The 16,264-nt window shown below is 39.4% G+C and overlaps 2 protein-coding genes across 3 annotated transcripts in view; one reads left to right on the top strand and one right to left on the bottom strand.

The window, feature by feature from the left end:
- xpr1a (xenotropic and polytropic retrovirus receptor 1a) overlaps positions 1 to 13,543 on the bottom strand; it is a 72,853-nt gene extending 59,310 nt beyond the window's left edge. The window contains exons 1-3 of one of the 2 annotated variants that reach the window (XM_042417665.1): positions 13,460 to 13,543; positions 10,908 to 11,521; positions 4,478 to 4,529 (exon numbers count right to left, since the gene is read on the bottom strand). In XM_042417665.1, coding sequence (XP_042273599.1) covers positions 4,478 to 4,529; positions 10,908 to 10,976 — 121 coding nt within the window. In that variant the 5' untranslated portion in view covers positions 10,977 to 11,521; positions 13,460 to 13,543. Of the gene's footprint in view, positions 1 to 4,477; positions 4,530 to 10,907; positions 11,522 to 13,032; positions 13,126 to 13,459 lie in introns of those variants that run through there. The other variant, XM_042417666.1, reaches the window with a different exon arrangement.
- acbd6 (acyl-CoA binding domain containing 6) overlaps positions 13,531 to 16,264 on the top strand; it is a 31,410-nt gene continuing 28,676 nt past the window's right edge. The window contains exons 1-3 of the mRNA XM_042417668.1: positions 13,531 to 14,005; positions 14,561 to 14,625; positions 15,124 to 15,220. Coding sequence (XP_042273602.1) covers positions 13,727 to 14,005; positions 14,561 to 14,625; positions 15,124 to 15,220 — 441 coding nt within the window. The 5' untranslated portion in view covers positions 13,531 to 13,726. The remainder of the gene's footprint in view (positions 14,006 to 14,560; positions 14,626 to 15,123; positions 15,221 to 16,264) is intronic.

Here is a 16,264-nt window from a genome sequence, read left to right as displayed (position 1 = left end):
GGAGCTGTAGGGGATGAAGTGCCTTGCTCAGAGGTACCTCAGTGGTGTTAATGTGGGAGGGGCAATAGCAGCACAGCAACTTATTCTTCTTTTCAACTATCTGTCAAGTCTGCATCACCCGTAGCTATAGTTCAGAGACAAACCACGCATGCACATGCATACGTATGCACATTCAAACAAAGTGCACTGATACCCAAACACTGCAGTTTTACACTCCGCAAAACACAAATAACCTGCAACATATTTTCATTTTAGTCTACTGTATAGTGAGATTGTCAGTCTCTGGGTTTTGTGTTGAATAGGAAATGGCTGTGACGGTGGCTCATGACAAAAACATAAAAGATCAAGGACCCCACATCAGCTGAAACATGGTTTGACCATAATATGAGGTTAAAAGAAGATCTGTGGCTTGTAGAATCAGTAACATCTTTGAAATCACTCCTTAAAACTTACCTATTAAAAAAAAATCTTAGCGCAAAGTTTTATGTTTCCTGTTCCACAATTTTTTATGTGTTTTATTTGTTTATGTTTTACTGTTTTTATCTAAATTTATTCTATTTTGGGTATTTTATTCTTTTCATTGTCCACACCTTTAATTGCTGGTTTTCATTTAATCATGGTGCCAAATTGCTTTAATTCTTGTTTTTTCTTTGTAAAGTACACTTAATAACACTGCTTTAAACGGTGCTATATAGATAAAGTATATTATTATTTATCATCACGCAAAAAAACACTGGAAGAGTTCTATATTCACACCACTGCTTTTATAGCGTTATTGATTTGACTGCATAAAACATGAAAAGCCCCAAAGGAATAAAGCTGACAGCCAAGCCACAAGACAGTGTGAAAATATGGTGGACTTTTACTGAGGAAGGGGCTTTGCTATAAAAATCATGCATTTGTTTTAGTAGATTTTTTTTTTTTGTCTGATTCATTCATCTCTGACATCCAGACCTTTTCATTCAGAGGAAATCCATTCCCTGGTGCCTTGAGCTGTAAGTCAATAATGTGGCAACCGATTCCCCTCCTTGGACAGTGTATGTGTGTATGTGTGTGTGCATGTGTGTGCGTGTGTGTGTGTGCATGTGTGTGTGTGTGTGTGTGTGTGTCCGTTCATGGTACTACACTAGAGCCCCACCCTTACTCCCTCAGGGAATCTAACAGTACCATCACTGCCATCTTCCCACAGCCCTGCACAGATAGCATCACAGTGGTAGACTGGCCATTTACCGAGCAGCAGAATGAGAGACACAATGGATGAATGAATGACTGAATGAATGACACAGCAACTGAATGACATACAGTGTAAAACCTCATCCCCCTAGGATTAGAAAAATTCTTCCCAATATAAATATACGCATTTATGGCATGTGTAGAGCGTGAACATGACTTTACATAGTATGACACACACACACTAAACACATTCCTGTTGAAGTTGTGTGTTTATTATCCAGGGCTTATTGTTCTCAGTCCTCAGTAATAATCAGCAGGCTAACTTGATTAGATTGTGGTTTAACTCATTCTGATGGTTGGAACAAGAGGAACCAGAGATCCAACCAGCTCTTCTCCCTCTTGTTATCCACAGAGCAGGGACAGGCCTGTTTTAATTACAATTACACAAGGACCACTGGAGGGATGGAGGGAATGAGAACAAAGGATCTTAACGAGGGGGTGAAGGGTCAAGCGCAGCACCAGAGCCACTTTAATGTGCATGTGTTGGCGTGGGTCTGTTTACAACAAGCTCTCTTAATTATTGTACATCCATCTTGTTGACACTGAATGATTAATTTGACTACAAATGGTTCTGAAAGAAGAAATGTTTTTCAGAGGCTCTCTACAGTGGAGGTGCTGACTGGTTAATATGTGTTCAAACTGCAATGCACAACACAGCATGAAAGACAATTATGCACAAGATCAAGATTGAACCATAGACAGTGCAAACGTAAATGTAATTTTTACTGATGTGGGCCATGTGCTACAATCTGCTTAGATTTATTTTACAGTACACTTGCAGAAATACACCCAAACTTGTCATGATCAAATCTCCATTGCAAAGTTATCTGACACTATCAACTTCCTTTGATTTTTTCCTGTCATAATAGATTCACCAGGCAGATTGCTGTAGAGACAGTTTCATAATCTGACAACCGTATGCATGCAGAGGCCCCAACGGAGGCTTTGAAGTGCTGCCTGCTCAGTGCAGTGTCTACGACACAGCTCTATCAGGTACCGCAGGGTGTCCAGTGAGAAAGCAGAGTGGGTGAGCTAGCAGTTTTAACTCAGTAAACTGTCTCCCTCAGGCAAGAAGAAACATCTTCTGAATACCAAAAACATTGCTTTTTGTAAAAAGAATGAGGCAGGAGACAGAGAGGGAGAGAGAGGAGCGCACCCTTGAATCAAATCCTCTTCATTAAGTCTTTTACTGAAGGAAATGGATCAGTGAAATGATCAAGGTTTAAATTTTGGCTGTAAAAATTGCGATGTATGCATGTGCATTGTAATAATAATGCAAATGATGCTGTGTAAAAAGGCAAATTAGACCCAACATGGTGCAGTGCATGCACAGTTTTACTGCTTGATAGATAATGAAAACTAGAAAACTTCACTTTTTCATGACTATTTTTAACGTCTAGTCTATTTCATCTGATTGAAGTATCTTTATTTTAAAATAGATAATATGAAGCAACAGGTATCCTTTCTTTTTTTAGCAAAAATGTATCATGATTGATTTTTTTCCAATATCGTTCTGCCCTAGTTCTGATCTGACAGACTGAGTCTAGTTACCTTGTGAGGCAGCTGGATTCGCAAGATCACAACATCATGACATAGTGACATGACGGGGCTATTAACACTGTTTGTTTTTTCATTACAGCTTCTCACTCTTCCCCATAAGACAGACACCTGTCCACCTGTCTGATACATAAAACATTTTACTCTCTCCTATATAGCAAAAGCTATTGCTGATACTCCTTTCTTTGCACTTGCCTTGCCTCACTCTTCAGTGATTTCATAATATTCTGTACTGTGTAAAAAGTGTGAAAAGCACACAAATCAATTTGATTGAGTGGGGAATGTTGAAACATCACAACAATACCAAATGAGTGACACAGTACGATATTCTACTGATTGATTGATCCCGTCTCTGTTCATAAGACTCCCTCACCTATCTTGCGAAAAGCTGACAGAAGCAGAGCAGTGACCCATGAACACAGCTCAGACCCAAGACAGGAAATGATTTATCATCCACGTCGAGCTCGCTCGGCATGGCTAACAGCCTCTGGAGACAGCTCTCGAGACACGGCTGATATGTTATCACAGAACAAGACGTGTTCTGTAGAAGTACTACTGTATATGTGCTATCCAGCCAGCAAACATTCATATACACACTTTAAATTGTATTTGATGGAATGTTTTACATAATAAACCCTACAGGGCTCGTTCAGTGTCAAAAAAAAGGCGACACATTTCTGAAACTGATCTTTGTGCCTGCAGCTTGTACTCACACACAGACAGAGCTCTGTCACCCACACACTCAGTGACTGTGTGTTACATCTTTGTCACTCATGGACAGAATCACATCATACTCCCATCCACATCCAACTCACTCAGCTGGAACTGAATGCTGGGAGTCGCAGCTCTGTGGGGGGGGAGCATGCTGCACAACACTGAAAAATGTATCACACATGCACACGTTTGGGCACGAGCTAACAAGCTTATCCCATCACAACACAGACATGCAAGTATAGTAGAGGTTTTGTGCAGCCATATTTATGGACAAGCTCGTTTTTTCTGCTCCATCACAGTCTCATACACAGAGCTGCATATCACAAAGTAAGTCTCCAGTCTGCAACCAAATAAAGTTGTTTACTCCGACAAACGGGTATCTAAATTAAAAACAAATGGTTCACATTCTTTCCGTCATCTCACGTCACCTGCAATCTAATGCCAAAGATTAATTATAGCTGGCGCCCTTCCTTATCTTTGCTGTGTTGAGTAGCAACACTCAGCACTGCCGGGTATTGGACTCCAGCTCTGGTTTGCCATGTTGACTACCGGGAAACTGTTGTAAAATCTGTAAGATGGATGTTGTTTTGACCCACTAATAGTTTTACTGCACACGGACAGTGTAGACAAGGCCAAACATCATTTTAACCACAGCAAGCATACAACACATATTCTTCACTTCATGAACTTTCAACTTTACTTCTCTGGATGTTTTTCCTCATATGTGCCATCTATTGATACATCATGCAGGTTAAAGCACTACAACAACAAGGTAGAAGGTAATGATTTGATAACTGGCCTCAGTCCGGTTGAGTAAGAGTCTGCGGAGTGAGTGGCAGCATAATCGCAATGATTGCCATGTATTTTTGGCACATGAAGAGTTGTTATTCTGGGGATGCCCAAACAGGCTCAGAGCAGGGGGCACTGAGTATAGAAGTGTGTGTTTATTTGTCCAAACAGGGAGCCTCCTTACCTTCTATAGATGGGGCTTGGTCCTGGGCAGCATACAGCATATCCTTGAATGCCTGATGAAGAAATGACAAAAAAAAAAAAAAAAAAATCACTGGACAGATCTTCAACTTTCAACAAACATTGACCCATGAAACACAAGAAACAGGTTCATACAAGGAAAACAGATGTACTTTTGCTCATATGTGAAATTTAATAACAAGTCAGTAGAATCCATAGATTACTGCTTATACATGATGTATGGAGTAAATGTGGGGTGCATGACAGTAAAGTTGTAAAATGTTTTTTTTTTTGTATTTACAATATACAATATAGACTATAATAAGTGAGAGGTGATTACAGTGGACCGTGAGCCATTACACCATTGTTAGCACCATCTGCTTTTACAGTAGCATTTAAACCATTTGAGAGCCATTAACTAAACACTTGTTCCCCATATGGGAAGATTATGGCAACGGCCACACAGCTGTTAACATAATGAACACAAATTCAGGCATTTTAATCATATTGTTCACTTCAAGTTATACTAGAGATATCTGGAGTGTGTGAATGAATGAAAAACAATATTTTAAAGAACTGAGAACATAAGGGGCCAAACAGTACTGTATCTTGGTTTCTGAATCTGACATGATGATCTGTAGAAACAACAACAAATATGAACACATCAACTGGTCTACTTACATTCATTTCTTACTTTAATTTTAAAAAGTACCAAGTCAGCTACTTGAGAATTTGTACCACACTTCTTTTGAGTCACTGTCCTCTAATGCTTGATTGTTTTGCCTGCTTGCTTATAAGTCGCTTTGCATAAAAGTGTCTCCCAAATGACAAAATGTAATGTAAATGTAAGCAAGTAGCACAACTGCAAGAACCATTATACAGCAAAGATATTATTGAAATTCAATATGGAATCCATTATAGACTCTTATTGCACATAGGAAATAGAATAAAGTATGTGTTGCATATTCATCACTCTAAAGTGTTCCTGCTTGCTGCAGGTTATTATATTAGTTACATTCTTTGTTAAAGTCTTGTGGAGTCAAGTTATCTCCTTTGTTAGTTGTTTCACTCTTTAGATCAAGTAATCAAAACAATAACACAGCAGCAGAAAATTACACACTGAGACCAACAACAGACAGACGTTAAACAACTTCTATAATTATTGAATACAACAGATGCTGTGTGGCTGTTTAAAATTCACAGTTATAAGCTTGTCCTTTCACAGATGTTGTTTGATATTGATTAAAAATGTTATCAAATCTTTCCAATTAAAATAGTAAATTTGGGGAAAGAGAGAGAGGCGGGCAGAGAGACAAACTGACATACAAAGGAGAGATAGAGAGAGAGCTGCAGTGGTTAAATGAGGGTGTTTCTCTGCAGATTGATTTGAAGATACTGGAAACTGACAGATAATTGCACACTGGCTCCTCTGAACATATCAGTGGTAATCAGAGAAAAGACTGGAACTGTATCCTGTTTCTTGATAGAGATGTCTTTGGGACTTAATTGCCCCACCAAATTGAAAAAAAACATCTGCCTTTTCAACTTCATAAAGTTTTATATGTTAAAAGTTCTCTATCATTTAGTCAATGTGTTTACAATCCACACACACACACAACACTAAAATCTGCTCCATGTCAATTTCCATACATCATTTACCGACACTGTAACTAAAATGTATAAAATAAAATCAAAACAACGTCTACAGTATTCTCCAGTACCAACGGCAACCTGCATGAAGTTTTCCTGACGTATCCTCCGATCATATCAAACCACTCTCTGTCCAGGTTCTTATGGACCCTGCTGCTTGTGTAACATGACAGCGAGGGAGCAGTGTGAGTAATCAAGTGTGTGGGTGGAAACCACTCAGAAACTGCTGTGCATTAGTAGCCGCCTGGATTGTTGCTACTTACGTTCCTCTGTGAATTACATGCACAATAAGACCCCAACACTAGAGTCTAATCCAAGAGATAAACATTTCATCTGTATATAGCATCGCCTCTACCTTTGTCTGATAAAGATCACAGGAGACCAACTGTGCACGCAGAGCACTGGAGCAGGGCCCGGTCCTGACTAATCTCTGGTGGGCAAACTTGCGCCCCCCCCCCTCCTCCCCCAACTATTAGGTGGGAAATAGACATTCAGATTCAGGCAGGGAGGCGTTCATTAAGTTGAAGGCATTGCCATGGTGATGGCAGTGACAGGAAAGAGGGGGGCAGGGTGGCTCTTTGGGGAATTGGGATAAACCTGCAAGCTTGCCAGTAATCAGAAGTGAAACCTGTAGACAATAAGCACTAAGCCATGCCTAATGGGGCCATCATTTTGAATGACTATACATTAACGTAATCTTAATGCAAACTCACTGAACCAAACATACATGTGCTACAAGTACCAGACATGTGTCACTATGTTGGACTGAAGCTTACACTGGAGAGTGTCCAGTTGATTGAATGTTGTCAATGGAATTCAATCATTTAATAGTTGTGACATGTTGAGTGGACACTAACCAAAATATTTGAGTAGTAATCATTCCTCTAAGATGCTTGAGATTGACATCCCTGTGCTTGAGAGGATCACACAGTAGGTATTATTAGTCTGAAGAGTTCTCTGGCCCAAATAGAAAGCCATTGGTGGATCACTTGAATCCCTGTGTCTGAGTGGATCCCTGCGTTTAGAAAGAGGAGTGGAGCGGATGGGTGGAGGAGAGGATGAAGGGAGAGGAGGAGGGGAGCAGAGGGCAGGTCTGGTCGGGGACCAGATGTCCTCCCAGTGGGGGAGGAACGACGAGGTGAGGATGGAAGGAAGGAGGGAGGTATAGAAGAGAAGAGCCACTTCTCAGCAGTTGCCTGTTGTATACATAATGTTCATATTGTAGAACACTCTGATAAATCACACGTTCATTGCACAGATCATAGATAATGTGAGCAACGTTGTACATTTTATGCGCAATTTACATTAAATCTGTCACAATATAAAGCTCACTGTGCTAGCTAAGACCTACATCACTCAGATTAATTAATGAAAGACACAAGTTCACCTTTGAACAAACACCAATCACTCACTGAAATCAGACAGGCATCTGCTTTTCGTCTAAATAATGTCATTTTGCTAGTTTGAATTGTAAATGAAAGTCTCTACATCCACTCTCCTCCTCCTCCTCCCCCTCTAAGCTTACATGAGTGATTAGACTGCAGAGGTAAATGCATAAGTGGCCTTGTTCTCTCGCCCACACACACACACCTTCATCTCTGTCTCTTTCTATAGACCTCTATTGTTCAGTACAGTTATATAATATACATCTGAATTAAATAGTTTCCACCTTTCCACCTAATTATTGTCTGTCCACATTTTACATGCTGTACTACAAGCAAGGTTGCTTTGTATGAAAAACTGCCAGGCATGTAAAGAAATTAAATTGAGAGGCAGACAGTAAATTTCAACTGTCATCAATCAGAATTCATAAACAGCTTCTTTTTATTTGCACCTTATAACAGTTACGTTTAAAAGGCAAATGCTCTTTGCATCTACATCTCTACATCTCACCTATATCTCTTCTATTTTATCAGAAGTCTCCGGAGTCAGTTGGACATGCACATCCTCCATACCAAACAGCTACTTAGCATATAGGTTTATAACAACAATCCCACAGGATAAAGCACACACCTAATTACTCTATCACTCAATCGCCTTGTCAATGTCTCCACGTTCAGATGAAGTGGTGTACTAACTAGACCCTATATTTGCTGGAACAGACACTTTGCTGCATCCTTCTCATCTGCATAGAAACTGGCTGACCAATCCGAACAGAAAATGTGCCATTTTCCATACAATAGTGTGTTCTAAAAAAAAAAGAGGAGAGTAAAAAAAACAGGGCAGGAGGTTAATTAATCCAATTGACACATAAAGGCAAGAATATTACTTCAAACCACAGTCAATTTGAATGTGGCCAGCTGTAATAAGCACACGCCACAGATACAGCCACTGTGGAATTGTCATATTTTACTGCATGGGCAACGGGTAAAAAGGTCCTGTGGTGCTAGAATAATATGTCAGTGGGTCATTTTAATAGACAAACAACTGAATTACAATCCAGCCATTGTGTGGGCTGCAGTGGCCACTGCGACACATACTGAAGAATAGATTCAGGGGGGCGGCATATGTGGCTGTATGTAATGACTACATGTTTTTATGCATTTCCAAGTGTATCTGCAGTGGTCCCTTCGCTACACAAGTAGCCAATGGACTGACGCTGCTTGTGTTGCACCACAGCAACATAGAGGCAACCAAAGCCTTAAATAAGATGTCCATCTCCTGCAGGTGTGAGCCATGTCTCATCGCCCCACCCACTCAGGAGGTGATTGTGTGTACAGAGGTCAGACAAAGACTGAAGACAAATACACACAAACCCATCATTGCAACAAAACTGATATATAATTCAGATATGAGGAAGAATTCAAACTGTAAGAAAATCTACATAATTCAAAATGCCTAAAAATATGGAAACAAAAGCCATGGCTCCATATGAATCACTGCAGCAAATAATTACATATCAATGACTGACTGCAGTTGTGTTTGTGCCGGATTTATTGTAACTTTCAGTTGTCACAGAGATTAAATGCTGTATTTGATGAAGCCCATCAATCATCCCTAATCTTCCTGAAATCAGCTATTCTCATATTTAAGGATTATTACGCACGATTCCAGTGAAGAAAAATACACAACTGAATATAACTGCCTCTACTGATAGTTACTGGTGTAAACATATTGCTGAAAAACTATAATATCATAACTTATAAGGTTAAAATTAAGATTTCCATATCTAATAAAACTGTTACTAAATACCAACACAAAATGCACATGACAGAAAATCCATCACCATCCATCTCAGGTCAGTGAGTGCCGAGCTGAAGACTGGAGGTGTAAAATGGCTGGTATGGCCATGCATCTGTCCCTCAGCTCACTGTGCGTTAGTCTGTACATACAAAGACCCCACATAGGCTGAGCATATTCGGTGATAAACAATTCAAATAAAATTCAAGTGTTGAGCTGTTCTCTTTAGTGTGTTCAACACATATCTGACATCTTTTCATTTTTTTCCCCCACTTGAATTATGTTACTTGAGGATGTTTTTAAATCACACAGTGATGACAGCGTGTCATTCATGTCAAGGTGAACAGATCCAAATGTCTGCTATAGCACTTATCCAACTAAATGATCTAGGTCATGTTTCCAAAATACTACCAGTGCAATGAGCTTCTGCTGAGCCTGGGATGTAGGCTGCTAAGGTTGAGGAGAACAGGGTCTTTGTCTATAATTCATAGAGCTAAATGGAACGGAGGAGCGTGTCCTGTCACTGCATGTCTGCACCAAAGCTCTTAATGTAGAGTCAGCAAGAAGTGTGCGAAAATAAAATACTCCTCAAGTAGTGCACACCACCAAACAAAGACCATGTGTGCACACAATGATCTCTCTAAATCCACAGACATCAACAACCAGAAACCAGACAGAATATCCTGTCAGATGAAGATATACAGGTTGACACCTTTTTTAAATGATGCTTTATATAGGAAACCAACATCTTCATGTAGGAGAAATATTATATATTGCAAAAAAATGTGGTCAAAAGTAAAGAATAACTTGAGGAGAATATTTGCAATTTTACAAAAATCCATAATTAATGCATAAAATATTTCCCTTTGTGTTCAGTTAGACTGTCACAAATAAAAAATAAAAAAATGAAAGCAGAATCTAAAAAAAAAGGCAAATTTCTTTGATGGAATCATGGCAATGAACAATGAACACATTTTATTTATTTATTTATTTATTTTTTTACTATTTTTATATAGACCCCTTAAATTATATGATGAACTAACTCACAAAATTGAGACATGCAATTTTAATGGTATCAAAATCCATGATATTAATATTTGTTTAGCAAAGAAAATACTAAAAATAAACCCACACAAAGCTACAAGAATTAATTATTAATAATATATTATGAAATATTGAGACTATGAATTATTTAAATGGAAAGGAATATTTTGTTAATTGTTCCAGTTTGAAATGCATCCAATTGTTCACCAAACTGTTTATTTTAAAATTATATATTTTTAATATTGTAAACTCAACAAACAGCAATAATAAACACTGAGTGATCCCTATGAATCTAAGACCTGCAGTCAATTTCCCTCATAAACAATAGGGCATCCCTCATCTGTCCGACGTTTATTGCTCTCAGGAGCAGCTACATTGAAACTGTTGAAAAGGAAAAATATTTTATCAGTCTGTAATTTTTTTCCTCATAGTTGATAACTCTTATCTTCCCTCTTCCATTAAATAGACAGGACAAAATAATGTGTGTTTTGGGGAGTTTGTCTCTTGCCCACATTCACAACAAAGCATTTAATCCAAATACAACATAAATCTCACTTTACCTCATACTGAAGGTACTGTTTTCTCCACTCCGGAGTGATGTGGGACGAAAGATGCTCCGCGAATTTCATTTTGCCGGAACAACTGTCCCCTCAAGCCTCCGTTAAAATCCGAGAGCGGCTGTATCCTTCCCCAGTCGACGCGACTTTTGTTATTTCAGTCAACTTGCTTGCTCAACATGCGCTGCGTCCGCTCCTCTTCTTCACTCCACTTCTGGCTCGTCCCGGTCAGTGCACTCCGAGCAGATCCTGTCCCACATACTACTACTTCACGGGAGGGACGGCGATGGCAGCAGCCTGTCTTTAAACAGGTGGTCGGACGGCAGTTTATAACGGAGCCGGTGAGAGTGGCTCAGTGACTTTGCTCCGTCCCTCCCTGGGCAGGTCTGGGGACATTGCGGTCCGCCATCGTATTGAGCCACAGCGACGTGGTTGCGTCAGCAGAGCGCGCAGTGGCACCGGGCGCTGTTGGGACCTCCTGTGAAAACTGTTGGCAGTGCAGCCAGGGATCTCCCTCACCTTCAACACACACGGATATAATTCAGATCCCAGAGCTGAGGTTCATTAAGTTTTCGTCTCAGGTGCCACCGTGTGAGAAGCTTCTTGTTGTTGTGTGTCTAAAATAAAACAGAGGATACAGTTAAAACCTCAATATAGACACAATCTGATACTATGAAGTTTACATTTTACACTAACAGCAAATAGTGCAAATCTCATTCAACGATATATATATGACATATGTGGACAATAAATGTGTTTTCTTTAATCCTGACTGACTTTCTTCAACTCTTTTTTCTACTTTGTCTCTCTCCTGCACGTGTTTCTGATAAATAAAGGCATGTTAGAGTTAGGGATAATCAGACGTTTTCATAGTTTCTGTTTATTTCTGTATTTTTACAATTTGAAACTCTGACAGTGATTCATAGAAATTGGGATGCTTATGCAGAAGCCTTGTTTGTGGCATTTGCTATGGAGAAGCGGAGTTTTTAAGAGAGCAGGATAATAGGCTACCATTACTTTACTTTATATTTCAAAAGGATCTCATTATGTTACTCATACTCCAAAGTTCCCCAAATATATGGCAAATGTAATCAATGTAATGAGGGTGGAAATCAAAAAAAAAAAAATCTAAACCTGTTGGATGTGCTGTTGTGTGTGTTTGAATGTCAGAAGAATGTTGTTTTCATAACAACTGTATTGGTTTGGCCGATTTTAAAATTGTGCTCACTCAGCTCTCAATTAAGTTAGATTTTGTTTTGTTTGACTGAACTTAAAGCATAGGGTCAAAATTTTTCAAGTCCGTCTTAAAACAACAATCAGGTGCCCATATAAACACTGAAAGAGGTTTTCCTCGTTGTTCGCTTTCAATGTAAGTGATGGGAGCTAAAATCCACAGTGTGTCCACACAGTCATTTTTTACAAAAAAGCATTTAAAAGTTTATCTGAAGCTTATATGAGGTTTCAGCAGTCTGAGTTAGTCATATCAAGTGGATATCTGCCACATTTACAGTCTTTTTAGCATCAAATTCCCTCTTTGTGTTTCCTGGGACAGTGTTTCCCTGTTGAGCTGCAGCTGAAGTATAGTAAGAAAAAGAGGGACTAAAAAAGATATCTAATTGATTTGACTAATTTTCTAAGGTGATGCTTCATATTAGCTTCATATATACATATTAGCTTTTATTATGGTCAGTATGAACAGGAGGAATGAAAACCCTGTTTCAATGTTCATTTGGGCACCTCGCTGTAATGACAACAAACTTCAAAAATTGTGAAGTCGTCCTTTAATGAACTGTCGTTGGGACAACTGCTGCGCGCCTGTTGCAGTGACAAGACCGGTGACCACCACCATCTTCATCATCATCACGCCAATAGCAGCATCTGCTGGACATACAGCGCTAATGCATTTTAAGGGTGTCAAACACTCCCACATACAGTACTATCAAATGAGTTTGAGTTCAAATAAACGTTTGAGGGCCTGGAGATTGAAACTGGACGAGAACACTCATCTTGGTAGTTGAGTGAGAGTAAAAGTAGTTGGTCGCGAAACTGAGACAAGTCTAAAGCCACAGATATACTCCCCAGTGAACACGCACACGGACAGCTGCTGATACCAAAGACTCATATTCACCTGTTGGGCTGTGGGGCAACCACCTGGCGGCCGTGTGACGTAAACGTTAGTCAAATAAAAAGCAAGATTGAAGGTCAGGGTACACTTAACATCGAGAAAGTGACCATGATAACAGCTGTATGTGATAATATGAGCATGTTCCATATGTTAAAGACATATGAGCCCCATTTTGACTAACTGAAAGCGTCAATAAGCCTCTCTCAAGTTACTTTAGCTAGTAGTAAGCTAACGTTAAACTTAACGGTAACTGTTGTCATGTCAGTTCTTGTTTTAACCGAAAAGAAAGCGGTTGCCATGCAGACCATGAACAACAAAACGCTGGAAAAAAACTTTATTTCATTTGATATAATCTATTTAAAACACCATCAGTTCCTAAATAACATTTTTGCCTTTCTGTGGGTTACTTTCCTGTTTTTATGTTCCTTACCGGAGTGCGGCGGAGCAGCGGAGACGGAAATGCAGCCGGAACCTTTCTGCTTGCTGTAGGTTGAGCCGGTGCTTAATAGTTGACAGTACCAAAGACGGACCAATGGTGGAAATAAATCCGACTGTCACGGATTTCTTAACGAGAACGCTTTAAATAACGAAACCGTGGCCGAAACCCTTTGCAAATATTTACCAGACGGTTAGTCTGTGCGAGCCTTTAACGCTTTTCATCGTCGTGTGTGACGGTACGCTGTAAACAATAATAACAATGGCTTCTATGTCGCCGTCGTCCTCTCCGGACACTGCGACGGGCTCAGGTACGGACCCAGCCCGGCCCGACACAGGGGAGCCCCTTGGTGGGGCGGGCTCAGACTCGGACTCGGACCTGGGTTTGGGTAAATTTGACTGCAGCGGGATGGAAATGGGGGACCGGCTGGAGGGGGAGGAGCTGGAGCGGGAGTTTGAGTCGGCAGCCGATCGCGTAGGAGTCCTGGTTCAGACGGCTAGCAGGGACCAGCTGCTGTACCTGTATGCTAGATACAAACAGGTGAGTGTCGGGTGAGATGTCACTGTGGCATGTAGGCCAAATATTTTTTATCACGTGGCTTTAGATGAGAAGCACATACAGTGAGTTCTCAACATGCATGTATTATCACTGATGGGTTAGGTCCAGATACTTGTCATATAATAATAATAATGATAATTTTATTTGTATAGCACTTTTCAAGCTTCCGTAGACAGCATAAAAAAACAATCATAAATATAAAAAGAAAAAGACTACACCAACAAAATACAAGCACACAATTAAAAGACTGTATAAAAGAAATTTACAAATAAATCATCCAAAAGGTAAAACAAGTGAAACTTATTAAAATAAACTTGCTGTAATATGTAAACAAATAAGATTAGTTGTCAGGTGAAAAGGCAGGTCTGTAAACATGTGTCTTAAGACAGGATTTAAAAGCAGAAATAGTGTCAGCAGACTGAATACTAATTGGAGGACTGTTCCAAAGCTGGACTCTCTGGGAGATGATATACATCTGTTAAAATAGTACTTATTAATACTACTACACATAATAAATTGCAGTTGTTGTGTTTGCAGGTCAAGGTGGGAAAGTGCAACACAGCAAAGCCTGGCTTCTTCGACTTTGAAGGACAGAGAAAATGGTATGTAGACAAAATTTGGTGATCGAGTGTTAATAAATAATTTGCTTCTATTTTAAAAATGTTAAACATGTATATATATGAACGAGATCTAGGATTGTAACTTATGTGGCATGAGTGAGTAAATGTGTGTGTGCGGTTGTGAGAGAGAGAGATAGAGAGAGAGAGCATTTGCATGACCATATACGTGTTCATATTCACCTGCATGCTAAAAAAATGAGGACTGATTTCTACAACTTAAAACTAAACTTGTCCTTGTCAGACCACTTTTCCCCTGAAACATCTGAAACAAAATCCATTCCCAAAATTCTGTATAAAACAACCTATAATTAATAACAGATCCCTTTAATTCTATTTTCAGTTTATTCAGTTATTTTGGTGCTTTTTCCACTTTAAAAACTTTGTAAAATGTCACAATACCTGGTACAGATAAAGATACACACCTTTTGTTTACAACTGTCGATGGTGGTGATGGTGATGAACATTTTAATATCGTTACAGGCAAGCCTGGAAGCAGCTTGGAGACATGGAGGCGGAGCAGGCGATGCAGGAGTACATTTCCTGTGTCAATGTGTTAGACCCTGAAGGCAGCCAGAGGGTAATAAGACTTTTACTGCTGTGTACTACGCTGTGCAACTTTGTATATTCTGAATCTTCTGATATAGTGGATTCCAAAACAAAGCAAAGTGGAAAAATTTATGGACACGCCTATTATAAAAGAAAGAGAGAAAACCCTCTTAAGTGAATGATGTAAACAACACTAATGGTAAACCACAGCCTTTAATGCAGACTTTGTCAAATACATATTTGTGTTGTTTGCTGCAGCTCGTTATTTCTTGTTTAAAGGGTGATGTCGTTGATACTGAGCAGCAGATCAAATTGATCCAATCAGAGAATATTGTTTAGAAGCTCCCAAAATACTGTTACGTGAATAACAACTTCCCTACTTAACAACAACATGTTACTAAATGTCTAACCCCACCCACCTGGCACCTCAGGTTGACTAAAACAACTCTTTAGAGTAAAAATAAACACAGTGATTTGACTTATGTCTGTTTTATGGTCAGAAAAAATGAATGACAAATATGAAAACATTCAGTGTGGATGCAGTGCAGCACATTGTCCAGCAGAGGTCAGTGTCACTGTGTCATTTTGTTCCAGGACCTTCTGTGGCTCTTTATTCTGCCCACGTAGCATGAAAGATACATGAGAAGGTTATGTTAACTCCCTCAATAGCTGATATTTTGAGTAATGAATAATTCAAGAAACTGTCATAGTATGGCTTCTGAGATGTGACAAGTGACACTGTTTATGTCTCTACACACTCCTCTGTTATGTCATTTGACTGTGTCAGGAGAGTTGGGTTGCCATGGACAGGCTGTCATTTGGGGCATTCGGTTACAACAACAACTCTGTACTGTCTGCTAAGTTTGGAAGGGCGTCATTATTGGAACACTGAAGAACAAACTCGTCATGTTAACATCAAAATATGTGTTTAAAAATGTATACTTTTCTGGTATTTAATAAGGCAGACTGACATAGTTTTGCTCTGCATGGATGTAAGGCGTATAGTATTCATATTGCTTTAAGTTTTTAAAGACAACATTTTCAAAGGATGATCTAAATCTAATAGCACTGAAGA

This window comes from Thunnus maccoyii, chromosome 7 (genome assembly GCF_910596095.1).
Source record: "Thunnus maccoyii chromosome 7, fThuMac1.1, whole genome shotgun sequence".
Classification (NCBI taxonomy): domain Eukaryota; kingdom Metazoa; phylum Chordata; class Actinopteri; order Scombriformes; family Scombridae; genus Thunnus; species Thunnus maccoyii.
The sequence above is the reverse complement of the archived record's forward strand: the minus strand, read 5'-3'. Positions and strand labels throughout refer to the sequence as shown.